Source organism: Perca fluviatilis, chromosome 1, assembly GCF_010015445.1.
Source record: "Perca fluviatilis chromosome 1, GENO_Pfluv_1.0, whole genome shotgun sequence".
Classification (NCBI taxonomy): Eukaryota; Metazoa; Chordata; class Actinopteri; order Perciformes; family Percidae; genus Perca; species Perca fluviatilis.
The window spans coordinates 38,734,866-38,762,606 of record NC_053112.1 but is presented as its reverse complement, the minus strand read 5'-3'; the positions used below and the strand labels follow the sequence as shown (position 1 = coordinate 38,762,606).

Here is a 27,741-nt window from a genome sequence, read left to right as displayed (position 1 = left end):
GATATGTCTCATTTGATCAGACTTGACTTTTTTTATTAAATAGTTTTATTTTCAAGAGCAATGTACAATTTGCAAACAAATGTAAACAGGTATATCTGCCAGAATTTGGCAAGAACATGAACTACAAAAGCTTGAAACAATAATATAAAACAAATAAATTAGCATCAATGTTTCCCCCCAGGCAATAATCTAGGATCTGAACTCCAGCTAGTCTAGATCTTGTGGGGAAGCACTGCTGTGTGCTGACTAAATGAGACATGTTTTCACAGGTTTAACATCCAGCTGTTTGCTGCAGGAACCCACTGATATACTCGGTCTTATTGACAACTGATGGCCAAGCCATTTGGTATTTTGATCAGGTAAAGCATTTCAAACAGACCTAGGTTCAGAATAAGCACACCAGTGGCATATCATATTTAAGAAAACCGCCTCAAGTCACTCAAAACACTGCATTGTTAAATCTTAATTGATACCACTAAATAGGGTGATCTGTGCTAATCCTCAATTCTTAAATTGATATAACTTGAGTATAAAACACAAAAGTAATGCTCCTTACAAACTACCTAAAATCTACACCGAACGTCCATTTTGAAAGAGAAGAACTTTTTAACCTAAGCTGAGGCAACTTATCAGCTGAAATGTCCTGACACCGCAGTAACATCTCTAGCAGCCTGGCGTCCCGTCCGCCTGGCCTGTTCTGAAAACCTGAACAACTTCAAACGGGGAAGGAACTTTGTCAAACGGTGTCCTCGAACAAGAATAAAGTAACTTTGGAGATGTTGCCCCTATGATAGGCTTTAAAATAGTATGAACAGCTGACAGCAGTGCAGACGCTCCCTGCTGCCTTCCCTCTCGGAGTAGACAGACCGGTACAGTAGATCTACGATGGCATATATTCAGAGAGAAAGACCGACAGCAGAACAGGAACAGCGGTGGAAGAGGCGGGCCTTTTTAGGCTGACGGGCGTTTTGACCGCAATGGCTTAGAGAAAAGAAGGATGAAGAAAGCGTTGAAACTCAGGATGGAGGAGGGAAAACATCTAAATGCACATAATCTCCAGGGGATTCATCGGACAGTTCAATGAGCAGGCAGGGAGGGAGAGAAGGGATGATCCAGGGTGGGGTTTGGGAGTCCTGTGATGGGGCAGCCGGAGTGACTGCAGGCTACCAGGTGGTTTGGAGGAAATACATGCAGCTCTGTTCGTGGAGAGAGAGAGAGAGAGAGGGAGGGGGAAGCAGCAGCTGAGATGGCCCTTCCAACTCCTCCGCATCAAGGTAAAGGAGACAGTAGGCGTGGGGTTCACCTCTCAGTCTTTCCGTACCCTCCTCTTTCTCACAGCCTGTTTGTGGCTCTCTTCGACGACGTCTCCGCCCTCCTTTGGCTGCGGGCCAGAATTGGAATGAATTAGAAAGAAAGAAAGAAAGAAAGAAGCAAATTGAAACGATGAGACCTAAAGCATCACTCTTGCATTTGCCACATTACCAGAATTAAATTGACTCAAGACCTAATCAAATCAACACCTTTCAAATGCCTAGTAGAATAAAATACATGATCATTCTGAAAAGTGAAATCGCTGAAAATGAAAACAAGAGCAGCCAGACTCTCGGACCGTGCACATTTCTCCCTGGGACTGGGACAGCGTCACGGCCGAGGCGTGAAATCGCCTCAACGGAAGGGAGGGGAGTGAATGATCAGTGTGTTGTCTGCGCGCTACAAGACACGGGCTCACCATGACTTTGAAAATATGATTGAATGAATAAGTGAATTTGTGGCATTTATGGGTCCATGTGGTTCTTTGTACCATATAACAGTACACCACCAAACAGCAACATTTAACCAACCTTTTAAGCATAATGTATAAGTGATGTATGTATTACCTTGAGTATAGGTTATATAAATTCTATAGGGGTTCCAATCAGCTACCTTAGCTTGTAAGGCAGCGGAATTCTCGCGATATTACGAGATCACCTGAGAATAGCGGGATCACATATCACGAAAATCCATCTTGTCAGTAGGACTGGGTACCCAATTCAGTACTTTTTAGGCACTGACCGAATTGCCTCGAAAGTATCGAAAAATGCCTCGTCATTCGATACCAAATTTCTCATTTTCTCATTTCTCATCAGCGTCAGTGAGCCAATCAGCATGCAGCATGCTTCTACCAAGATCTGAGGTTTGTGATTGGCTGTCTAACGTTACACGTCGTAGAGGCAGACAAGAAAAACTCTAAAAGAAGAACATTTGTGCCGCAATGTGTAATGTTGTAATTTCTTTTTGTTTTATGAAATTGGCATTGAAAAGAAGTGTTTAGGAACCGGCATCAAAGTCACGGTATTGGTATCAGTACTGATTTTTTGGGGCATTTTAGGCCTTTGTTTTTATAGGACAGCTGAAGACATGAAATGGGAGAGAGAGGGCTAATGAGCAAAGGACTGCAGGTCGGAGTCGAACCAGCGGCTGCTCCATGGAGGAGTAAACCTTTATATATGGGCTCTACCAGGTGAGCTACCCAGGCGGCCGGTACTGAATATTTTTGAATGATACCTAGCTCTACTTGCGTTTGGGTCTGAACTAACCGCTTACGGCACCAATCAGCCTCCAGAGAGGAGCTACTGGCAGCTGTGGGCGTGGTTTAGGTGTGTATGACGGCCTCCGCTGTGCGTTCAAAAACAACAACAATGGCAAACGGGATAGACAGATGGTTCACCCGATCACCTGACAGGTATTGTTTGGAAAGTGCCTGCCCTTTCTCAAACAGTTTCCAATGACGCTACTCACATGGTTCTGTGTGAAACCAGCGGGACAGGTTATCAGAGAACCAGTCAAATCTAAATCACCAATATTGATTCAGATAGCGCTAGTGTACCATCTTGTAGGGGAAAGCCATGCATCATGATTAATCATTAATAGGTTACTGCTAAATTCATTTTCAATACCACTGGGAGATTTTCCAAACATTAAGCATTTAATTTGCTATTTTCGTAATTACGATTATTCTATGCATGTTAAAACACAAGACCGTTTTTATGGAGCCATAATAAATGTGTATTGTGCAAATGTGAAAACTATTGGTGATCAGCAGAAAAGTTAGGAGTGCAGCACTAACAACAGTTTTGTGTGCAGAACATGATCCACCATTACAGTGATCCTTTTTTTCTATCAATGCTAATGACTCAAGACTCTGTATAGTAGTGCTGATACTTTGGGTATTGATCCATCGACCCCTGATTACAACATTTTAAGAACCTGCAGACGTGGGGCCAGTTCGCCTACACGTGCTTAAAAGAACATCAAACTTCTTGTCACAACAGTGTTAAACGAGCCCAGTTTGCGGTAAGCTGTGACCTTTGTTTTCTGTGTTCAGAACACATCCCGTGTGTTAAAACAAGAGTGGCTGCCAATTCACACTGACGAGACACGAGATTGGGTTAATGAGACCGAGACGAGACCAGATTTTAACACTATTTTAAAAAGGAAACTTAAATGAAAAATAGTCTTTGTCAATTGAGAGGTGAAAGGTTTTGCCACAAACTCAAATGGCTTCTCTCCTGTATAACTACTAACCACTAGCCTCTTCAGACCTAATAACTGAGGCGTCCCTCTCTCCTCCCAAACCCGTCCCTAATGCCTATTAAAAATCAAATAATTATTCATTTCTTACACTGCGCTATAACTTTTATTCTTGTATTTGTATCTTATTCTATTTTATTTTCATGATCGTTTTTAATTGCTCTTTAATGTAAAGCACTTTCAATTGCCTTGTTGCTAAAAAGGTGCTATAGAAATAAAGTTGCCTTGCCCTACAACCTCAGCCTGTCAGTCAGTCACCAGGGCATACAAAAGCTTTTGTCTTGTGCCTGTTAGTCAGTCACCAGGGCAATAGAGAACACCTGTCTGTCTCTGAAGTTAAACAGCTATTATATTATATTGCAGCAGACGCTGTCTGTGTGAACTTTTGAAAACTGTAACCACCCTTGTGTCCACTTTACCCTGTCTCACTTTGACTTGAACAAACTGCAGAGGCAATGTAACTTTCGCTCCGACTGCACCGCACCTGTGTGTGTGTGTGTGTGTCGGAGCCCCGCTCTCTGTGAAACAGCAGAGGACAGAGAAGCTCGGGCTTACGTGCTCTGAGGTACCGAAATTTGGCACCGTAATCCTTTCCATAATGTTGTCAGACACTTAGAATATTAATCTGAGCCTGTCAGCGACAAAACGAGCACTTTTGTTGACGTAAATTGAAGGTGCGCAATTGCCCTATTAACTTACATTGTAGCTTGTTTTGCTGACTGCCGACTGCAGCGTTCTTGCTTAATACTGAACCAATGTCAAAGGTTGTTGTTCTCATCAGTCATTGATTTAGCGTGAATTAGTCCTCGTTAGGACCGACGTAATTCTGCACTTGTTTACAGATATCGCGAGACAACCCACCTCTAAGTGCCATTGCTGTGAAAGTCTGTATATTCTAGTGCAAATATATTCCATACATTTCACATTGTTAGAATTTCTTAGATCATGTATTGATAGAACTTTGATCTCTCACTTAAAGGAAATAGGCGAAGAATTATAAACCCTATTTCATAAACATTTATAATAAATTAAAAAGGTTTTTTATGTTCCTGTAACCATAAGTTTTGCATTAGCAATACATTTTGTTACTGGGGGAGTTTTAAAGACGCATCGAAAATGGAGAGCCAGTGTTTCTGCCTGCATTTAAGGCTTCAAAAATTCTAATTGTATTCAATGATTTCAATTCATTCCTTTAAACAATTAAACTAAAACATACATACACAACAATTATGATCCTGAAGCAGATGAATGTTTGATAAAATGAAGAAAAAGAAGGTGGTTAAATCAGAGGATGGTTCCAAGTATTAATTCCGACAGCGAACATGAGCCCCCAGATATTATCTACCAACACCATGAGCTCACGCTGCTGTGGGTAAGAACAACTCCCAAAGACACCAACCTCCTCTTCTAATATTCTCTCCGGAGCTTTGCTCTCCTCTTCTCCCTCCTCCTCCTCCTCCTCCTCTTCTTCTTCCTCGTCGTCGTCGTCATCATCCCCCTCTAGATTGTCCCCTCCCGCATCGGCTTCATCCTCCTCCTCCTCATCGTCCTCCTCCGCAGCCTCTTCTGTTGCTTTGGAGAGCGGTAGAGTAAAGGTGAGGACTTGGAAAATGCGACTCTAGAACAATGTGGCAGTAAAAGTACAACGCTCTGATCGATACAGGAGAGTGTGTGATGTCCTGCGTTTGGCCCTCTAACCTGCAGCTGCTGCTCCGCGTGTAGCCTCGGCTGCTTTGTCTTCCTCATCCACTGCTGCTGCCTCCTCTTCTTCTTCGTCCTCCTCGTCCTCCTCTTCTACATCAGCCTGGGGAGGATCCACCTTCTTGTACACGTAGTCGTCGTCTGATTTCTACGACACAAACAGGAGATCACAGTTAGGCCTGTAACAATGATTACATCATTGTCTAATTTTTTTTTTTTTTTTTTACATAATCGCCGTTTCTTTGTTTAACCGCAATTAATTGCTAACATTAGCTGCATTAGGTGCTAAGCGGTATGCATGTTGATGGTAATGGTCAGTTTTATGTTCATTTAAGAAAAAAATCCAATGTTTTTATGATAATAAAGAGGCATGGTTTACTTCATAGGCCGTGTACTTGTGTTACTACATTATCTGGGTCACATAACAGTGATAAAACCAAAAGATGTACCCTGGGATTCATTCAAAACTATGTTTGAAAAAGTAATGCATAAATAAATATTTACTGAAAGAGACAAATATATTGTTAATCACAATTAATTAATTCATTCTGAGACAATTAATTGTAAAGCAACATTTTTGAATTGTTCCAGCTCTAATCACTGTCCGGTTTAGAGGGTGTGCTGCTGCATAAATCAGTGATCAGAAACATACCATAAATGACTCATTAGCTTCACAGTACCTTCGGCCAGCAGAAGAGCACAGCCAGTCCTACGGGCAGGCCGACCGTCAGTATGTAGATCACCCAGAGCCACGGGCGCTCCTCTGCCGCCATCATCAGCTGAGCAAAAAAAACGGGGGGGGGGGGTGGGGGGGGGGGGGGGGGGGGGGGGGGGGGGGGGGGGGGGGGGGTGGGGGGGTTGTGTGGTTTTTTTTTTCCCCCCCAGGGGCGCGTGGTGTTAAATTATATGCACATAGTGACAATGTGAGAGTCTGTTAGGGCGCTGCTCTATGGTCCTGTTGCCCTTACACGACACCCCACTGACCTCGTTAGCGCTGGCCACCAGTTTCTTCAGCCCCCAGCTGTCAGAGGCCCAGCGGTCGGCCACCTCCTTGTGAGAGGTGATAATGAAGTTGTCAAAGTAGATATCCGAGGTCATGGACCACAACTCCAAGCCCACGGCCTTGAAAGGTGCCATCCTGAACGGCTGCAGGTCCTCAAAATAGTCCGGGTTATCGATTTTACGCGGCTTCCAGACTCCCTTGGGAGAAGACAAAGATTGTAGAGGAAAACAATCAAGATGGTGCACAAACATACTATAGCATCTCCAACAGGACAGGTTACAGGTACTGCAAGTAACACAGAGAGTAAACTCTTGGTCTTGCTGTAGTGTGCACCTCATCATTCGTTTAAAGAAAAAGAAAATAGCTGGGAACAATAAATATAAGAGAAATGGACTGATCAGATACCAGTGTGTAAGTTAGATTTTTCTGACCCATGTAGTAAATAAAGCTCTAATAAGCCCAACACAGCCTGATAGTACCTGGGTTTAGTTATAGTTACCTGATAGTTGGGATTGTCCACCAGAGGGGCTTTCCACTTGCCCTTGTACTGAGGGTTGTTGATCTGGGGACGCTTCCACTCCCCACAGCCGGGGGCCGTCTCACAGGCTGGGTTAGGAACCTGCGGGGCCTCCCACTCCCCATCCATCTCCTCGTCCCTGCACACAGTGGAGAGCTGTCAGGTTGGGTCACTTCCTCCCTGTAACATCACGGGTTGTGTTTGGTGAATACGTTTATTTTATTTATTTTTTACCAGTCTTCTGGTTTCTCAGCAGTAGAGTCGGCGACAAAGTCTGGTTCGTCGTCCAGCCAGCCCTCTGGCTTCAAAGCGTCAGGGTCGTCAATCTTTGCTGGAGCATCTTCATCCCTGAGACACAGACAGACAGACAAAGAGAGAAAGACAGACAGACACACACACAGTGTGAGAGAGAGAGAGAGAGAGAGAGAGAGAGAGAGAGAGAGAGAGAGAATTAATAACTAGGTCGCTGAGGCCCAAACATTTAAACATATCCTGTCTGCATCAAAATCTGTACTATCTGCTCCAGTAGTATGGGGGTAGTAGTCACCAGTCATCGGGCTTGGTAGCCTCGGGGTCAGGAATCTTGGCCTTCTCGTCCCAGTCCTCCGGCTTGGAGTCATTTGGGTCGTCTATCTCTTTGGCTGGGTTGACTGGAGGGACCACGTCGTGCAGCAGGCTGCCGCGGCTCACACTAGACTGGTCGATGAGCATCTCGTAGCTGTTGTCTGGGTTCAGGACTGACAACAGGGGAAAATGCTCAATGAACGTGTGAGCAAAATAAGAAATGCACATTTTATAAAAGCACAGAAGGATATGCAGGTACATGTGAAATTGAAGTTATTAAGCTCCAGTGTGGTATGTAAGGTATTACATATAAAAGACACATGCCAGACAGATACAAATATATATATATATTCTAGTTTCGAAATTGTCTCTGTACCCAAAGTGTAGAGGTGGGTCTTCTTGTCAGTGTAGAACTTCTTGAGGTCGACATCAGCCCTCTTGGCGTGCTTCTCCTCCATGTCTTTGTTCAGAGGATTCTGATGGCAGAAGATGAAGTGCAGCTTGTAGTCCTCGCCACACTTGTCTGGTCCAAACATGAGGGTGTAGGGTGTACGGTCATGGAATTGCTCCTAAGGTGCAGTAGAAACAAGAGTTTCATTTAAAGAGTAAATAGAGCAAGTCCATTTAGTTTAAATTTGGACAACCTTTACCCGTCTACCACATGTACACAAGACAGAGGAGGAACGCGCTGAAGGTTTTGGATTCTGTTTCCACCAATACTAACAAAGATAACCTAAGTACTTGCTCCACCGTAAGATGACTTGGATATAAATGGCAATTGGCCTGTGTACATCAAAACTCTACAGTTTATAAATGGAGTAAGGTAGAATTACAACATGTATACCAACCAGATTGAGATTGCCAGTGTCTGTAAGCAGTTTGATGTATGCTCCACCACAGTCAATACCATTCTGGAAATTCACCTCATACCTGCAACCCCAACACAACGGAGCAATGTAACAAGTCGGGTCACATTATTTCACATGGTATTATTAACTGTAAAATGCAGAGAACTGATATTTATCACTCACTTTTACAGCCACTAACCACTGTAGCTCATGGAAAAAGTCGACTTGAACAAAAATGAGAGTGCATGTATGTGCACGTTTAAACTCACTGTATGACCAGAGGTTCATCCTTGAAGACAAATGGTTTGTTCAGCATTGCGGAGATAGCGTGGTGTTTGGCCCGGGACTTGAGCACCAGACCCTGGTCTCCTGGAACTTTGTTCTCCTTCAGCTGCTCCACAGCCCACTTCCCTGCAGCCGGTATGGACACATTCAACGTTTATTTTCATGGGCATGGTGTGGTTGCAGAGCCTCTGCTTGAGACAGCTTTAGTGCAGTCAGCAGAAAATTGCAAACACTGTATAAGTATAAATAAATTTAAAAAATTATGTTGCCAAAGTGAGTCTGTTTTAGGGCTGCACAATAGATCTGAGACATATCGCGAAAGACACTCCGAGATTTTTTTTATCAGTAGAAAACTGCATTTTAAAATGTAACTGTCACTGTTTTTTTAGTGGTGCCTTGTATATTCAATTCAATGTTCAATTTGTTCAATAAAAGAATGTTGGAAATTACAAACCGTCATATTTGGCAATGTCATCATCTGCATCCCCCTTTACGGTCTTCGACAGCTGCCAACTGTGGGGATCAACATCACAAAACTCTTAGCTTCCACCCAAACGCACTACAACCAGTGATTATGTAAGTTTATCCTGGCCACTCAGTTAACATCGCAGGCTCATGTATCCTAGCATGCATCAAAGATTTACGCTGTATTTTTTTTTAGCAGCCCTTGGTGGTAAATTTATTAGGCTATACCCGTCCAGTGTTCCATCATCAAATGTCTCCGCAAAGTATACATCTCCAGTGGGAACAGGGGTCTTGTATGTTACCTAGGGGACAAAACCCATACATTAGAAGTTGATCTACGGGCCATTTTCCCTAGAGGCCACTTTCCCTTCATCCAAAGCTTTGCAACTCATGTGACCTTTGCTGAACCTACGACCCATTCCTGACCTGGAAAGAAACATTTGCATCCATTTCAGCCTTGCCAGCCTTTCCACTTGCTGTGTCGACAGTCTCATCATAGTGGTCTTCATCCATCACCGTTGCCTCCTCCTCTTCTCCCATCAGAACCTCTAATTCTTCCTCATCCAACGCCACATCTTCATCGATGTCTGAAACATCAACTTCCAACTGTTTCTCCTGGGCCGCTACAGCTGCCACAGCCAGGGAGGACAGGAGCAGCACGCGCCACATCCAACCCCTGTCCAACGTCATCTGTAGGGGGAGGGTAGAGTAGGGGTGTTGCGATAGTAGGAGGAGGGGGAACAGAGTGTGAGATAAGGGCGTCAGAGATGAGCATGGTGTGAGGAGAGCTTGGTATAGGAGGACGAGGGAGAAGAGGCAGGTGTGAGATGTTATTTATGGAGAGAAGCAGTGTGTGTGTGTGTGTGGGGGGGGGGGGGCATCAATGATATAAATAGAGAACACTAGTTCGTAAAAGGATGGAGGGATAGGAGGGTGAGAGAAAAAACTAAAAAAAGATTGAGGTCACATTAGTACACAGTGCTACTTGATGTAGAGCCTTTATCCTCAGATCACATCCTTATCTCCCATTTTTCCTCACAAAACCTTTAAGTCTGGCACTTCTTTGCTGTAACATTCCCACCAGATAAATCAGAAAGATACGACTCCTTATAAGCAGATGCTGGAAACAAACATGTGCTTCCAAATCTGTAGTATACAACTAGCCTCTTTGGATTTATATGTTTCCTTTCCCAAACATCCATCCATTTGTGTGTGTCCTAATATGCATTTTGAAATCTAACTAGAGCTGGGGGATATATCGATATCGTGATATGAGACTAGATATCATCTTAGACTTTGGATATCGTAATATGGCATAAGTGTTGTCTTTTCCTGGTTTTAAAGGCTGCATTACAGTGAAGTGATGTCATTTTATGACCTTACCAGACTGTTGTAACTGTTCTATTATTTGCCTTTACCCACTTAGTCATTATATCTACATTACTGATGATTATTTATCAAAAATCTCATTATGTAAATATTTTGTTAAAGCACTAATAGTCAACACAACAATATTGTTGCGTTTGTCAAAAATATTGTGATATTTGATTTTGTCCATGTCGCCCAGCCCTAAAGCTAACCCTGCTGAACACTTTTACAATTCAGATATCTGTTACACCAAACAACCCAATGATCTATTGATCAGGCCACACCTGCTCCCTCTTTTGTGAGCAGCAGGAATTGAAAAGCATCAGTACAGACAGCACAACAGCACTCTTCCCTTCATTCCTAATTAACTCAATTCCCATACTGCTGCTGTTCCATTTGCTAACATCAGAGCACAGGGGTCAGATGATACACATTAAGGGAGAGATGATAAACCGGAAGTGGTTAGGGTGCCCTGAACAGCGAGCGCGTTTCGATTGCCGGCTGGTTGTTGCATGTCTTTCCCATACTCTCTTACCCCACATTTCCTGTCTATCTCCACTATCATTATCAAATAAAATGCCCCAAAAAGAATCTTAAAATTAAAAATCCTCTCAGACATTTATTCCAATTGTGACCTTTCCTCCTCGTGAAACATATCAGTTTAGCCTTTCTTGCTGACTAAACACAGACAGGATTCAACAACAGCAATGTGGAGCTCATGTAACCCTAGCAGTCAGACATAACAAGCAAGTAACTGCCTATGAATTGAAGTGACATCCTGACAATATCCTTCCTGCTGTCAATCCAACAGTAATATACCGTAGGTACGGTCTCCCTTTGGAGGATGAATCTGGTTGTGGCCAAAGTCTAACAAGGCATGTCTGAACAGTTGCCACTGTCTTAATGCAAATTTATTAACAGTTCTTTAAATCAGTCAGTTGTTAGTCAGCTGGCTAATTTTCAACTGCAGTTTGGCACGATATTTCTAAACCAATGAGGAGATGGTTCAAAATTGACAGACAGAAGACAAGCTATGCAAAGCAACAGCAAAACATGAATAATACAACAACAATATCCACTATTTGGTACATTTAGCCATGCAAGCAACAAAACACAGTCAAACAATACTAATTAACCAGATTTATTGATCCATGGGATCAATAAAGCAGTTTTATTGATTGATTTTGACACTTGTAGACATGCAGAGCATAAATAAAATAAGACAATCATAAAATCATAATTGATATTGATAAAATGTTAAAAAGGTGCAGTTACAAGTTGGCAAAGTGGTAATATCATAATATCATACACCTAAGCCATGCAGCAGAATTATAAGACACAGCTAACGTTATATAAGATCATACCACATTAATAAATAAAGTACTAGTAAATGTGCCATTAGGGCTGGGCGATATGGAGAAAAACAGATATCGTGATATTCTTGTCCCAATACCTCAATGTCGATATTGTGGCGATATTATAGGGTTGACAATTGGTGCTTTAACAAAATATCTTCCCAATGAGATTTAAGATAAATAATCTTCAGTAATGTAGACATAATGACTAAGTGGGTAAAGGTAAAAAAAATAAAGAGCTAGAACAGTCTGGTAACACAGAAAATGACATAACTTCACTGTAATGCAGCCTTTAAAACCAGGAAAAGCCATTTACGATATTACGATTTCCAAAATCTAAGACTATATCTAGTCTCATATCGCAATATCAATATAATATCGATATATTGCCCAGCCCTATGTGCCATACACTTATTTTAATTTATCCAATAAAACCAATTCTATTTCCCATTAAGCTTTAATTCTCCTTTTTAACACAGTCCTAGTCCGAGTGTACTGGGGTAACGTTGGTTAACGTCCCTTAGCCTCTGGTTCACGTAAACAGTGCCAGCAATTTGTATCACTATGTAAGAGAAGCTTGGCATATGTGCAGTTTGGTGTCCCAAACTACCCATACAATGTCCTTAATTAATCATGAACCTGCTAAACCACCTGTGTTGTTTAACAGGTGTAAGGGTTAGGGCTAATTTGGGACACTAAACTGCACGTATACCGAGAAGTGTATTACTAAACAGATTTGGGAACTAACGTCACACATTATATTTCGTAGGACAAGGTTGTAGCTAACGTTAGAGCTAACATGGCTGCCACCGACCACTGCAATGTCCAAACTCCTTTAGATGAACGGCTCTGGCTGCAGCACCTGCTCCGCTAGCTAACGTTGCTATGCTAACTGGACTGGCGCGCCAATCATAAACAGCAAACGTTAGCATAACATAAGCTTTGCAAGTAAACTAATGTGCTTATACTATATTCGAATATAAGCAGCCCACTAATTAAACATGCCCAGGCGTTAAAAACACAAACGGCAAACATTAATTTAAAAGTAAAGGGTGGCCGAAAATGTCTTGTTAGACAGCAGAAATTAGTGGATAGCGACTGTTAGCTTGCTAGACTAGCAGTGATGTCGCACAGGGAGAGAATGAATGAGCGCCCACAGACAAACCTTGCGCCTTCTTGTTATTTGCAGAGAAAATGATGTCTCGATAAACGCTGTTTCTCCGCTTTGAAAAAACAGGGAATTATCTTGTGTGTTTGGGCCGCTGTGTCTAAAGAGTATCACCGAGGCCCGACGTGTACAGTGGAGGATAAAACACGGTTGTCGGTTAGAGAAGATGACGATAACGTGGATGACAGCTTGGCTTGGCCCGGTGCACGGTTGACGAGAGCGAGCGAGTCCCTGCTAACGGGCATGCGCAGATGGAAAGAGCGTATGGTGCCTTCACGTGTCCCCTTCAGTTGTAAAAAATAATAGGCGAGACGACTGCGATGCTGGAGCTGCTTTTTTTGCTGCGTCTGCTGCTTCTTCTGATTTTTATTGCCGGTTGGCAACCAATTTAACGTGCTTTACTGCTACCTACCAGACTGGATTGCGGAACAGTATATTAGCAGAAAAAATAAAATAATAAAAACTCAACAAAATTAGGACATACTAAACTAAATTCTCTCTAACAGCCCTGTTTCCTTCAAATATTCAATAATATGAGCACGCATTCCCCATGCTGCATCCAAGTAGCCTACATGTTCTACTGTAAAGCTTATTTTAGCTTTAATGCTAATCTCAGTTTCTTCCTTTCCATTTCATAGCCCCTACAATCCAGCAGCACATGCTGCACAGACTCATGCTGACTAAACTACACTTGCTATGTAAACGAATTTCCCCACCACTTAAACTGCCGTATAATTTAGTTTTGTTTATAAATATGCACGATGCTCAGGACAAAATAGCCGTTTGACGATTCACTTCCAAAACACAGCCACACCTTAGCAGCAGAATCCATTCTGTTAGTGTTCCAACAAAAACAAGGTGATGATGAATGATACCCATTCACATTTCAGTATCCCAGCAAATATTCCAACAATGTGCTTGTTGTCAATCGTTACAACTTTGAAAGCCCCAAATTACGAGTTCACGAGGAGCACTTTAAGGCATCTGCAGCTGCATTTCAAAGTAAAAGCTTACTTTTAGTATATTCTACAAAAAATGTTCAGCGGACATAGTGCCAACGATATCTGCTTCGCAATAAATGAACAAACACAAATAGGCTAACATATTAGCAATTTCACAATAATTCTAAACAAGTAAAAAAAAAAAGATTTCCCCCCACCTTTACTATGGCATGTGGTATGCACTTCCGGGTTAGAGTTGAGAAAATGTTGATGGTGGCCGCATGCTTGCCGGGGTAGAGGCAGTAACTTTACAATTGTGAACTAAATTATTGAAGTCTAACTGCAGTCACTTACAAACCCGCAAAATGAAGGACACGCCGCTGTCTAACTGTGAGAGGGATTTCCTGCTCAAAGCCATCGAAGAGAAAAAGGTGAGCTGGTTTCTAAACATTGTGTCAAGTTGATGCACTGACAAGTCAAACTGACGCCAAAATTGACGTTCCACAGATGCAGAATAAAGAATCGTTCTCTGTAATGAATTGCATAACGATCATATGTGACGTTACTTGTATACCAACCACTGCAGTTCACTAAGTCAGACTTCAGTAATTGGAAATTAAAAAAAACATGTTTCAGTGGGTTTTGGTTCATGAGTTCTGCTTTAGGGGAATGATTGTCCATGCCCAATATATCCCATAAAGCCCTGTCCTCTCACTGCAGCGCCTGGATGGACGACAGACATACGACTACAGGAAGATGAAGATCACATTTGGGACGGACTTTGGATGCTGCTTTGTGGATCTGGGAAAAACCAGGTGCTAAAGCCAGATATGTGTAAAGTGTTTTGCTTTTTCTACCCAGTCACCCCGTTAATGTTTAAAGGTCCCATGGCATGAAAATTTCACTTTGAGGTTATTCAACATTAATCTGAGTTCCCCAGCCTGCCTATGGTCCCCCAGTGGCTAGAAATGCTGATAGGTGTAAACCGAGCACTGGGTATCCTGCTCTGCCTTTGAGAAAATGAAAGCTCAGATGGGCCGATCACGAATCTTCTCCTTATGAGGTCATAAGGAGCAAGGTTACCTCCCCTTTCTCTGCTTTGTCCGCCCAGAGAATTTGGCCCACCCATGAGAGAGAGAGAGACATCATGGCTTTCAAACGAGCAAAGTGGCAGTTGGTCAAGGCCCCCCCCCCCTCCACCTTAGACCTAAGACCTATATAAAAGAGACTTCAGATACAGTATTAGGGGACCACTAAGGTCTATATAAAAGAGACTTCAGATACAGTATTAGGGGACCACTAAGACCTATATAAAAGAGACTTCAGATACAGTATTAGGGGACCACTAAGGCCTATATAAAAGAGATTTCAGATGCAGTATTAGGGGACCACTAAGACCTATATAAAAGAGCTTTCAGATACAGTATTAGGGGACCACTAAGGTCTATATAAAGATTTCAGATGCAGTATTAGGACCACTAAGGCCTATGTAAAAGAGCCTTCAGATACAGTATTAGGGGACCACTAAGGCTATATAAAAGAGACTTCAGATACAGTATTAAGGGGACCACTAAGGCCTATGTAAAAGAGCTTTCAGATACAGTATTAGGGGACCACTAAGGCCTATATAAAAGAGACTTCAGATACAGTATTAGAGGACCACTAAGGTCTATATAAAAGATACTTCAGATACAGTATTAGGGGACCACTAAGGTCTATATAAAAGAGACTTCAGATACAGTATTAGGGGACCACTAAGACCTATATAAAAGAGACTTCAGATACAGTATTAGGGGACCACTAAGGTCTATATAAAAGAGATTTCAGATGCAGTATTAGGGGACCACTAAGACCTATATAAAAGAGCTTTCAGATACAGTATTAGGGGACCACTAAGGCCTATATAAAAGAGACTTCAGATACAGTATTAGGGGACCACTAAGGTCTATATAAAAGAGATTTCAGATGCAGTATTAGGGGACCACTAAGGCCTATGTAAAAGAGCTTTCAGATACAGTATTAGGGGACCACTAAGGCCTATATAAAAGGACTTCAGATACAGTATTAGAGGACCACTAAGGTCTATATAAAAGATACTTCAGATACAGTATTAGGGGACCACTAAGGTCTATATAAAAGAGACTTCAGATACAGTATTAGGGGACCACTAAGGTCTATATAAAAGAGACTTCAGATACAGTATTAAGGACCACTAAGGTCTATATAAAAGCGATGTATTGGGGCCTTTAAACTTCCTCATAAATCTTCACCTACATTTTGCTTTTTCCCCTACACAGTTGTACAGTTTGACAGCTTCATATAGTGTATTTTCTGTAGCTACACATTCAGATCTACTGTAAAATGTTTTTTTTCCCTTCTTTGCGCCATTATATCAGATGAGATTAGAGATTATATCACTTGATAAACATTTACCTTAGAAGTTCGCATGACAAATCTGGTATCTTGGGGAAAAAAATTATGATACACTTTTAAACTAAAGTTTAATGGTATGAACAATGTGTCTTCAAGGCACTGATGGTTGTTCAGAGTCAAAGTGTGCACTGCCCACACTAGGCACCCAAATTCATATGGATGTTTTATTTTATTCGTGAAGTTATATTTTTTGTGATAATGGAATACCAGTGTGCTGCACTCCACAGGGTCATGGCCCAGGTGTCAGGGGAACTGGTGACTCCTAAAGAGAATCGACCAAACGAAGGAATCATGTTCTTCAACATCGAGCTGTCACCCATGGCCTCGCCAGCGTTTGAAGCAGGCAGGTGAGAGAAAACAAACAAAGGAGATTATGTTTGTATTAGTCTATACAGTCCAGGAGTTTATTTGTTTATGCGGCACGTTTTCTTAAAAAAATGCGATGGAATATGCGGGATATTTATGCAATTTCATGTGATGAAATTGCGGGAACTTGCAAAAACTGCGGTTTGATGAAAAAGAGAAAAAAAAGTGATTCCCCCAACACCTGCTTTTCGATGATGTTCACGTGGCGTAATTACGTCACTTCATAACGTTCCCATGGCAACAGGGGAAAATGGCTGCTCTTGTGTGAAGTAAACACAACATTTTTCAACTTTCTGCTAAGATATATGTTAACGTTTTTGCAACGAAAATGCGCGGATTATGAAATCATGCAAGCCCCGCATATTTTGCGTGGAAATCGGCAATTTATGCGGCGAAAGTGCAGCGTATTTGAAAATATTCAGGGTAAATCCAGACAATTAGCTAGACTATCTGTCCAATCTGAGTTTTCTGTTGCACGACTAAAACAACCTTTGAACGTAGACACGTTCCACCAAAACAAGTTCCTTCCCGAGGCTATTTTGCAGCGGCACCGTGGCTCCGTCCGGCGCCTAGCGCCGCCCATGACGATTGTGATTGGTTTAAAGAAATGCCAATAAACCAGAGCACATTTTTCCCCCCTTCCTGGAATGCTGTGTGGATTAATGCGAGACTATGTTTGTGTGCATTTTTTTTACTAATGCATCGGACAGATTACATGTTACACGCTACATTTCTTGTCACGTGATACAATTTGAGCTTCTTTGATTGAGTTAAAGACATATTGGACTAGATGGCCGGGTTGGCTCAGTAGGTAGAGCAGGCGCACATATACATCAAGGTTTATGCCTCAACGCAGAGGTCCAGGGTACAAATCCGACCTGTGACGATTTCCTACATGTCTTCCCCCTCTCTCTCCCTTTTCTCACCTAGCTGTCCTGTCAAATTTAAAGGTGGAAAAGCCCCCAAATATTATCTACAAAAAAAGACATATTAGACTAGGAATGGAATGGAAATTGATTTATTTGAAACAGGGACAATGCACAAATAAACATTAAACTTGTTAAACAAGAGAATATGTCTTGGGCCAGGTTATAGCAACAATTGCTAATTTCCACCTGTAGTCCCTGGGCAGGTATGACAAAGGACTGTCTGAAGCATGGTTCATTTAGTCCAGCTGTTTGTGCAGAGAGTGTAAATCATCTGTGGGCTTTTCTCGCTCTCTCTCCAGACAATCCGAGTTGTCCGTGAAGCTAAACAGACAGCTGGAGAGATGCTTGAGGAACTCCAAGTGCCTTGATACCGAGTCCCTGTGTGTGGTGTCTGGAGAAAAGGTAAAATACACAAGCGTAAAAGAAAATGGGGAAAAAAGAGAAACTAACCATACCCAGTGTAGGCTCGGTGATGACGTGGGTTTGTGTGTTCAGGTGTGGCAGATCCGAGTGGATGTCCACATGTTGAATCACGATGGGAACCTGATGGACGCTGCAAGCATTGCTGCCATCACCGCTCTGTGCCACTTCAGGCGTCCTGATGTCGGCATCCAGGGAGACGACGTCACAGTGGTGAGTCGGCAGCAAAGCCAGCAGCTGGTGTCTCTGCTTCACTCAGCCTGACGCTCCAAACACCAGACTGCTGGGTTATTTGGAGGTCTTTGATGATGTGGGAACTTTCCTGTTTTACTTCAGGTGACCACCGGTTCATCACGAATACTAGGGACGTAACGATGCGTCGTGAAACGGTTAAAAATCAATGTGTAAAGGTTTCAACCGGTTGAGATAATAAAAAATAAAAAAATATTTCACTTCCGACTAGGGCTGGGTGATATGGAGAAAATCAGATATCACGATATTCTTGACCAAATACCTCGATATCAATATTATGCGGCGATATTCTAGGGTTGACAATTGGTGCTCTAACAAAATATCTTCACACTTAGATTTTAGATAATCATCAGTAATGTGGACATAATGTCTAAGTGGGGAAAAGGCAAATAATAGAACAGTTAGAACAGTCTGGTAGGTTCAGAAAATGACATCACTTCACTGTAATGCAGCCTTTAAAACCAGGAAAAGACAACACTTCTGTCATATCACGATATTACGATATCCAAAATCTAAGACGATATCTGGTCTCAAATCACGATATTGATACAATATCGATATATTGCCCAGCCCTACTTCCGACGTTAAAACATGTGCTTGGTTTATTTATTTGAAGCAATGTTTTTATTTTGATGAGGGATTTGTTTAAAAAAAATCTAATTATTCATTTTTGTTATTTCAGATAAAATATAATTTAAACTGCACTTTTTATAAGATGACACATCTATGTGGTTGGTGACTCGAGTCTGTATATAAATAAAGGAATATTGTCTGCAGCTCATTCTGTTAAAAAAAAAAATATATATATATATATATATATATTGTGTGAGAACTACAACGTGAACTTAAAAATTGCGCCTCGAATCATGAGTTGAATGCGTTGTTACATCCCAAATTAATACTGTTGTGTTTCACGGTCAACACGTTTTATCAAAATAAAAACGATTTTATTTTTATTTTGTGTGTTTTCATACTGTGTGTTGGTTGTAATGTTTGTATTTATTCCTGTGCTCTCTTAGTACAGTCCAGAGGAGAGAGACCCTATTCCTCTGAGTATCTACCACATGCCCATCAGCGTCAGCTTCTCCTTCTTCCAACAAGGGTAAGGCACCACACCACACCCAATTCTTTTTCTGTGCAAAGTACCAAAATGTTCAGAGTTTTATTTGAGGGTCGCTCTTGTTAATTCAACTGTGTGGTCATTTAGGAGGATGGATTCAGCCTACCCTCATTGATATAAATGAGATGGGCATAATAAAAGAAACACCCGTCAGTATAACACAATCCAATTCAGCAGCATAGTCATACAGTTGAGTCGACGCCTCTCTAAAGCTGCAGACCAGACGGCCGACCGTCGGCAGAAAAGCCAGTCGGACTGATCAGTCTCCCCGAGTCGGTCCAAAAAGTTCCTCAGAACACACCGAAGAGACGAGATGTAATATGCCTCCATAACAGCAGGCGGCGCTAATCTGTATTGTCGCCCCAAAAAATGAAAACCGGCAGCTGATTGGACGACCGCGTCACGTGGGTCTGGTTTCTCCGGAAATTCAAAGCCAGACTGTCATGGCAGCTCGTTCAGAATCCGATCTCATATTGGACTAAAATAGTTCACCGAAACATGTTTCTGAAAACATTTGAAGAGAGAAATAGGCCGTGCAGTTGCTGAATCTGTCTTCATTTCAGATCAACAAAGGTCAGTTTAAAAGATTTTCGTCAGATTTTGAGAGACTCTGGTCCCGCTCATTCCGCTCCTCGTTTCCGGGTTAGCACTCTACCAATCAGATGGGTCATTTGAGTCAGACTGCCGGCAGTGCCCGCCCCGCCGATTATACATGTCAAATCGGCCAAAGTGAAGGCCGACGGCCCCTCGGACGGACGACAGCACGGAACACACCGAACAGACTCGAGTCACCGACCTCGCCAGACTGTCAGACGGCCGATTATCGGCTCTGTGTGTCTCTGGCTTAAAACAGTTTCAACAAACGCTAGACAGAAACTTGACGAGGGAAGGATATACTGCAGGACTGCTGCATTAGTTTTAGGTAGGTGTACCAGGTCAACTGGCAAGTGAGTGTATAAAACAAAAAAAGTGGATTCATTATTTTAATACAAGTATCTAGTAGAACAATGCAAGCTCACCAGTTATTGGATGAACATCATCGTTCCTCACGCCGAGCTTTCTTCTGCAGAACCTATCTGCTGGTGGACCCCTGTGAACGGGAGGAGCGGGTGATGGACGGCTTGCTGATGATCGCCATGAACAAACACAGAGAAATCTGCTCCATCCAGTCCAGCGGGGGCATCATGTTGCTTAAAGAGCAGGTGAGTAGAGTCTACATAATACTGCACTGTTTGTTTTAGTTTTTTTGCAGCCATAAAGGTCAATTCTCTTAAAGGTCCCATGACATGGTGCTCTTTGGATCCTTTTATATAGGCCTTAGAGGTCCCCTAATACTATATCTGAAGTCTCTTTTTATATAGACCTTAGTGGTCCCCTAATACTGTATCTGAAGTCTCTTTTTATATAGACCTTAGAGGTCCCCTAATACTGTATCTGAAGTCTCTTTTTATATAGACCTTAGTGGTCCCCTAATACTATATCTGAAGTCTCTTTTATATATAGACCTTAGTGGTCCCCTAATACTGTATCTGAAGTCTCTTTTTATATAGACCTTAGTGGTCCCCTAATACTGTATCTGAAGTCTCTTTTATATAGACCTTAGTGGTCCCCTAATACTATATCTGAAGTCTCTTTTTATATAGACCTTAGAGGTCCCCTAATACTGTATCTGAAGTCTCTTTTATATAGACCTTAGAGGTCCCCTAATACTGTATCTGAAGTCTCTTTTATATAGACCTTAGTGGTCCCCTAATACTTGAGGAGGAGAGCGGGAGGGGCAAGGTGGAGGGTGGGGGTGTGGCCTTGACCAACTGCCACTTTGCTCGTTTGAAAGCCATGATGTCTCTCTCTCATGGGTGGGCCAAATTCTCTGGGCGGGCAAAGCAGAGAAAGGGGAGGTAACCTTGCTCCTTATGACCTCATAAGGAGAAGATTCCAGATCGGCCCATCTGAGCTTTCATTTTCTCAAAGGCAGAGCAGGATACCCAGGGCTCGGTTTACACCTATCACCATTTCTAGCCACTGGGGGACCATAGGCAGGCTAGGGGAACTCATATTAATGTTGAAAAACCTGTGAAATGTTCATGCCAAGTTTAAGACCAATTTATTTTTTGTGTGTTGTGTCAAAGGTTATGAGATGCAGTAAAATAGCCAGCGTCAAAGTTTCTGAGATCACGGAGCTCATCAGCAAAGCCCTGGAGAACGATAAGAAAGCAAGGTGAGCAGTGACATCACGTTACCACACACACTTCAGTATTAAACGGTGGAGGTGGACATATCGACGGCTGTTTGAACTCCTGGTGTTTGTCAGAAGATGTACAAAAGAACTGTATTTTTCCGTTCATCCAGGAAGGCGGGTGGCAAGTGTGGTTTTGCGGAGTCCATGCCACAGGAGCGAATCACAGCACTGAAAATGGACGAGACTCCAGTGGAGATGACAGACGTGACCGACAGAGCCAATGACATCGTCCAGAAAGCCGAGTCCCCACCTCAGACGTATCCTTTACAGAGCCTGAATAACAGCAGTATCTACTGTCACTTTGCCCTATTATATCCTCTGTGGCTCCTTAACCATACATACCAGGGTGCCTTCTCCACTGGTGCCTGTCCCAGGTGTGGGCCAGGTAGGGCAGGGGCTGCATAACACCTGGGGACTGGAGGAGGAGGAGGAGGAGGAGGAGGAGGAGGAGGAGGAGGATGATGATGATGAAGAGGAGGAAAATGACAACAGTGGTGAAGAACAGGAGGAAACAAAGATGGAAGAACAGCATGAAAAGGAGGAGAGCAGAGGAGGTTATTAATTTTCTTTTAAATCTTTATGTCAAGTAAAAGTTTTAAAAGTAGGATAGGGCAGGGCGATATGGAGAAAATCAAATATCATGATATTCTTGACCAAATACTTCAATGTCGATATTGTGCTGACTATTGGTGCATCACAAAATATTTTCACAATGACATTTCAGATAAATAAATCATCAATAATGTAAATATAATGACTAAGTGGATAAAGGCAAATAATAAAACGGCTAGTAAGTTTAGAAAATGACATCACTCTACTGTAATGTAGCCTTTAAAACCAGGAAAAGACGACACTTCTGCCATATCACAAGATCGAAAATCTAAGACGATATCTAGTCTCATATATCGATATCAAAACAGCACGCTGACAGGCCCAAACTTTAGGTAATAACTAGTGATGTCAGCTAAACGCGTTATTAACGGCGTTAACGCAAACCCATTTTAACGGCATCAATTTTTTTAATCTTTTTGGCCTAAAATACAAACTTTATATTTTTTTTCACATGCTGTTCCAACAACTAGTAACATTATAAAAACTACAACACCACACCGGATCTAGCTAGACCGGAAACACAACAACAAACGCCGTTTAAATTGGTTTTTTAGTGGTGTGAGACAAAGCCGAAATGTGGATGCCAATAAGATTCTGAATGGTAAGTTTACTTTTAAAAAGTTGCCAAATGGTTCCATTGACAAGACCAGAGTGATCTGTGTGTGTTTTGTCGTTGTGAACTGAGCTATCATCACAGCACGTCCAGTCTGAAATACCACTTGATGGCCCAGCACACAGCTGATGGCCCAGCACACAGCTGATGGCCAAACACATAGCTGATGGCCAAACACACAGCTGATGGCCCAGCACACAGCTGATGGCCAAACACACAGCTGATGGCCAAACACACAGCTAATGGCCAAACACATAGCTGATGGCCAAACACACAGCTGATGGCCAAACACATAGCTGATGGCCAAACACACAGCTGATGGCCAAACAAATAGCTGATGGCCCAGCGCACACAGCTGATGGCCCAGCGCACACAGCTGATGGCCCAGCGCACACAGCTGATGGCCAATCGCACACAGCTGATGGCCCAGCGCACACAGCTGATGGCCAAGCGCACACAGCTGATGGCCAAGCGCACACAGCTGATGGCCCAGCACACAGCTGATGGCCAAACACACAGCTGATGGCCAAACACATAGCTGATGGCCAAACACACAGCTGATGGCCAAACACATAGCTGATGGCCAAACACACAGCTGATGGCCCAGCACACAGCTGATGGCCAAACACACAGCTGATGGCCAAACACACAGCTGATGGCCAAACACATAGCTGATGGCCAAACACACAGCTGATGGCCAAACACACAGCTGATGGCCAAACACACAGCTGATGGCCAAACAAATAGCTGATGGCTGGCGCACACAGCTGATGGGCCGCGCACAGCTGATATGGCGCACAGCTGATATTGTCGCACACAGCTGATGTGTCGCACACAGCTGATGGCCCAGCGCACACAGCTGATGGCAAAACACACAGCTGATGGCCAAGCGCACACAGCTGATGGCCCAGCACACAGCTGATGGCCAAACACACAGCTGATGGCCAAACACATAGCTGATGGCCAAACACACAGCTGATGGCCAAACACATAGCTGATGGCCAAACACACAGCTGATGGCCCAGCATATGTGCTACGGCACAGCTGATGGCCAAACAAATAGCTGATGGCCCAGCGCGCACAGCTGATGGCAAAGCGCAACATACAGCTGATGGCCCAGCGCCACAGCTGATGTTAGCGCACACAGCTGATATTGGCGCGCACAGCTGATGGCCCAGCACACAGCTGATGGCCAAACACACAGCTGATGGCCAAACACATAGCTGATGGCCAAACACACAGCTGATGGCCAAACACATAGCTGATGGCCAAACACACAGCTGATGGCCCAGCACACAGCTGATGGCCAAACACACAGCTGATGGCCAAACACACAGCTAATGGCCAAACACATAGCTGATGGCCAAACACATAGCTGATGGCCAAACACACAGCTGATGGCCAAACACATAGCTGATGGCCAAACACACAGCTGATGGCCAAACAAATAGCTGATGGCCCAAGCACACAGCTGATGGCCAAGCGCACACAGCTGATAGGCGCAGCTGATGTTCGCGCACAGCTGATATTGGCGCGCACAGCTGATGGCCAAGCGCCACAGCTGATGGCCAAGCGCAGCTGATGGCCAACGCACACAGCTGATGTGCCAAACACACAGCTGATGGCCAAACACACAGCTGATGGCCAAACACATAGCTGATGGCCAAACACACAGCTGATGGCCAAACACACAGCTGATGGCCAAACACACAGCTGATGGCCAAACAAATAGCTGATGGCCCAGCGCACACAGCTGATGGCAAAGCGCACACAGCTGATGGCCCAGCGCACACAGCTGATGGCCAATCGCACACAGCTGATGGCCCAGCGCACACAGCTGATGGCCAAGCGCACACAGCTGATGGCCAAGCACACAGACAATGGATGGCCAAGCACACAGCTGATGGCCAAGCGCACACAGCTGATGGCCAAGCGCACACAGCTGATGGCCAAGCGCACACAGCTGATGGCCAAGCACACAGCTGATGGCCAAGCACACAGACAATGGATGGCCAAGCACACAGCTGATGGCCAAGCGCACCGCTGATGGATGGCCAAGCACACAGCTGATGGCCAAGCACACAAGCGCACACAGCTGATGCCAATTCTCCACCCCCTCGTCAAAGCCAGGCGACAAAAGCACAAAGCAAGCCGATCCACTTTTCCATGTTGATAAGAGCATTAAAATGAGAGGAAAAAAAAAATGGGACAAAAAGAAATCAAGGGACATTTAAAATAGATCAAAATGTGCGATTAATTGCGAGTTAATTATGACATTAATGTGATCAATCGCGATTAAATATTTGAATCGTTTGACAGAACTAGTAATAACTAATTATTCTGTGAGTATGTTTTATTTAGGAAAAAAAATGGAAATGTGTTTTGATTCACAGGAGACGTGGTTGAGATATCTGACAGCGAAGAGGAGGAAGTGGTCATACTTCATCCGGAGAAACCAGACAACGCTCCCACGTAGGTGCACTAGTCGTCTTTTCAGTTAGCAACTGAGGAGGGATGCACCCTTTGCACAAAGCGTTTTTAAATTAACATCCTTTTTTCTTCCCTTGTTCTCAGAAACACAGGATCCAGTTCCTACCAGAGGGGGGCAGCAACATCAAAGAAAAAACAAAAAAAATGAAGGAAGGGTCCACTTGAGCTGCTGCAGTACGAGATGTGCATATCTACAGCAGTGCCAGACACGGCAGCTCCTCTTCACAATAAAGACTCCTCTCCTGGCTAAAATGATTCCTACCTAGCTGAGAATTTGGTTTACTACACTTCAAAGTGTTGGATTCTTACTCTGAGAACGTCAAGTCTGCTTCTTGTTTGTAGCCATTTGGATGTGGATGATGTAGAAATAGTAAGAAATGTACAGACTTTTTTTAAATTTTTTTTTTTTACAGAATTTGTTTTTTAACAATGAAAAGGTTCAAAAGATTTGACAGGTAGATAGGTATGTTTCAAGGAAGTATTTTAACCAGCGTTAAATATTTAGCAGACTTGAACATTTCAGTTATGCTTGCAAAGTGGTGTATTTTCTAAGGAAAAATGTGATCTCTGGTGCAGTTTGTGAATCGAAATAAAAAAGGAAAATGTATAAATATGTGTTCTGGTTAATAAAAACAATCGCACATTTAACTGAAAATACTGTAAGTATGCTGATATATATTTTTCTCTGTATATAGTGTTTATGGGGAAAGAAAGAAAGAAAGAAAGAAAGAAAGAACAAGTAATGGGAAATATTTATCCATAATGTGTGAAAATATATATTTATTTAATATATATTCATTCCATGGTATTCAATAAAACTCGTAAATGCAGATTAAACGTGCAGTTTGAGTTTTCACGTAAAAGGGTCATTAAAAAGACAGGTTCCACCGAGATTTGAACTCGGATCGCTGGATTCAGAGTCCAGAGTGCTAACCATTACACCATGGAACCTCCGCTGAAAACTGCTATTAGTATTGCAATTAATGTACTGTACAGTACAACTGAATGATCAAACGACAAGTAGTCTGATTTTAAATGCACGTGTCAATACTGAAAATTACTATAGATATAATTGTGTTCTTGACAAAGATATTTTCAGCTAAGGTTAGCTAGTACACATAGGGCCTATACTGATTAGTAATGAAATGAAGAGAAAACGCTGACTATCAGTAGGTATTGGCATTATTGAACTAGTACAATAGTCTCACATAACCATAGACTGTGTATGAGTTCATTATTAATATTTACAGTCGCATAACCCTTACCTGCGTGTCGCCCTGTGTAACGATATTTCGGCTACAGAAATCCTGCCACACTAGGTCCCAAAACGTCCCAGTTAGATAGTAAATGCCGTAAAACATTCTTTTAAAAAAGGTCCAATATATAATATATTTACTTTACTTGAAATCTTTACAATTATTCCCTGAATTAACAAAGCAAGTCTGTCTTGTTGCACTATCCAAATTTCTTCAAAACCTGCCGTGGTCAGCGTCTAGTTGAAAGTTTGTTTCTGTTGCTCATAGCGGACGGAATTTAAGAAGACAGCGAAGGCGCTGGACGTTTCACGATTATCCTGGAAATGAACTGACGTTAATCCAAATTATCGAGACTAGTATATTACACCAAACAAAACCGTAAATGGCCAGTACGGGGATCGAACCCGCGACCTTGGCGTTATTAGCACCACGCTCTAACCAACTGAGCTAACCGGCCATGCCACTTTTCTAGCATGTAATATATAATGAGAGCAATACTATGCTATGTCTTGTGACAGCTTGTGCACATGCACTCTCTTACTACATGGCTAACATGAAGTATTACATTAGCGTTGATCCAGATTTGTGATCCCTCAACATTTTGACTGGTTTGTGTTTTGTGTTGTTGATATTTTCAATAATAACTTATGTATAATTATATTGTTTGATGAATGTCTTACTCCTTCTGTTAATGTGGTTAAGGGAAGCTCAAACTGTCAGGCAGGGACATATGTATGTTACTACAGCTTTCACAACTGTTGATGCACGGGGCATCCATGTTGGAGTTTTTCAGACTCTGTTTTCTCTGCTACAGTTTGATGCTGCTTGCTCATGGAACTGACAATCTAAACTGAGGCTCTATGGTACGGTGGCCCTGAAGAAAAACGCAACAGCAAATCATAAAACACAACGGCAAATAGGAAAACATTTCAACAAATCATAAAACACAACGGCAAATAGGAAAACAAAACGGCAAATCATAAAACACAACGGCAAATAGGAAAACACAACGGCAAATCGGCAAATAGGAAAACAAAACGGCAAATAGGAAAACACGACAGCAAATAGGAAAACACTTCAACAAATCATAAAGCACAACGGCATTAACTTCTACCGGAAAAGATAGGGCCTATCTAGCAGAGGACGGACCCTCCTGATTGGACAGAGGGACCGTCTGTCTTTTAACAGGAAGGAGAGGTGAAAAACACGGAAAAGCCCCTACTTTT

General features: G+C 42.7%; 2 protein-coding genes and 2 non-coding genes across 4 annotated transcripts; 1 reads left to right on the top strand and 3 right to left on the bottom strand.

Annotated features, from left to right (window-relative positions):
- Nucleotides 1–16: 16 nt before the first annotated feature.
- On the bottom strand, nucleotides 17–13,094 carry clgn (calmegin). The gene is made up of 15 exons (XM_039796762.1): nucleotides 12,842–13,094; nucleotides 9,380–9,643; nucleotides 9,182–9,255; nucleotides 8,943–9,001; nucleotides 8,473–8,614; nucleotides 8,204–8,285; nucleotides 7,732–7,924; nucleotides 7,339–7,528; nucleotides 7,026–7,139; nucleotides 6,774–6,930; nucleotides 6,256–6,471; nucleotides 5,952–6,068; nucleotides 5,269–5,419; nucleotides 4,970–5,142; nucleotides 17–1,381 (listed from the first exon to the last, which is right to left on the bottom strand). Exons 2-15 carry the CDS (start codon nucleotides 9,641–9,643, stop codon nucleotides 1,307–1,309), a joined length of 2,007 nt encoding a protein of 668 aa, XP_039652696.1. The 5' UTR covers nucleotides 12,842–13,094; the 3' UTR covers nucleotides 17–1,306.
- Nucleotides 13,095–14,036: 942 nt separating this feature from the next.
- On the top strand, nucleotides 14,037–25,914 carry exosc9 (exosome component 9). Its single transcript, XM_039816636.1, has 12 exons — nucleotides 14,037–14,216; nucleotides 14,506–14,600; nucleotides 16,446–16,565; nucleotides 17,813–17,915; nucleotides 18,009–18,146; nucleotides 19,205–19,287; nucleotides 20,375–20,507; nucleotides 21,435–21,523; nucleotides 21,655–21,801; nucleotides 21,890–22,098; nucleotides 25,163–25,241; nucleotides 25,344–25,914. The coding sequence occupies exons 1-12, from the start codon at nucleotides 14,151–14,153 to the stop codon at nucleotides 25,405–25,407; spliced, it is 1,326 nt and encodes a 441-aa protein (XP_039672570.1). The 5' UTR covers nucleotides 14,037–14,150; the 3' UTR covers nucleotides 25,408–25,914.
- Nucleotides 25,915–26,138: 224 nt separating this feature from the next.
- Nucleotides 26,139–26,210, bottom strand: trnaq-cug. Its single transcript has one exon. It is a non-coding gene; the product is annotated as a tRNA-Gln (tRNA).
- A 688-nt stretch (nucleotides 26,211–26,898) lies between these two features.
- trnai-aau lies at nucleotides 26,899–26,972 on the bottom strand. The gene has a single exon. It is a non-coding gene; the product is annotated as a tRNA-Ile (tRNA).
- Between the last annotated feature and the right edge of the window lie 769 nt (nucleotides 26,973–27,741).

Bases quoted from the DNA above. Each gene is read 5' to 3' on its own strand.
- exosc9 (XM_039816636.1), top strand. From the start codon at position 14,151: ATGAAGGACACGCCGCTGTCTAACTGTGAGAGGGATTTCCTGCTCAAA. The intron at 16,566-17,812 runs GTGAGAGAAAAC...CTCTCTCTCCAG, and splicing joins CCAGCGTTTGAAGCAGGCAG to ACAATCCGAGTTGTCCGTGA. The intron at 25,242-25,343 runs GTAGGTGCACTA...CCTTGTTCTCAG, and splicing joins AAACCAGACAACGCTCCCAC to AAACACAGGATCCAGTTCCT.
- clgn (XM_039796762.1), bottom strand. From the start codon at position 9,643: ATGACGTTGGACAGGGGTTGGATGTGGCGCGTGCTGCTCCTGTCCTCC. The intron at 6,472-6,773 runs GTAACTATAACT...TCTTCTCCCAAG, and splicing joins TGGACAATCCCAACTATCAG to GGAGTCTGGAAGCCGCGTAA. The intron at 5,420-5,951 runs GTACTGTGAAGC...TTTGTGTCGTAG, and splicing joins TGCTCTTCTGCTGGCCGAAG to AAATCAGACGACGACTACGT.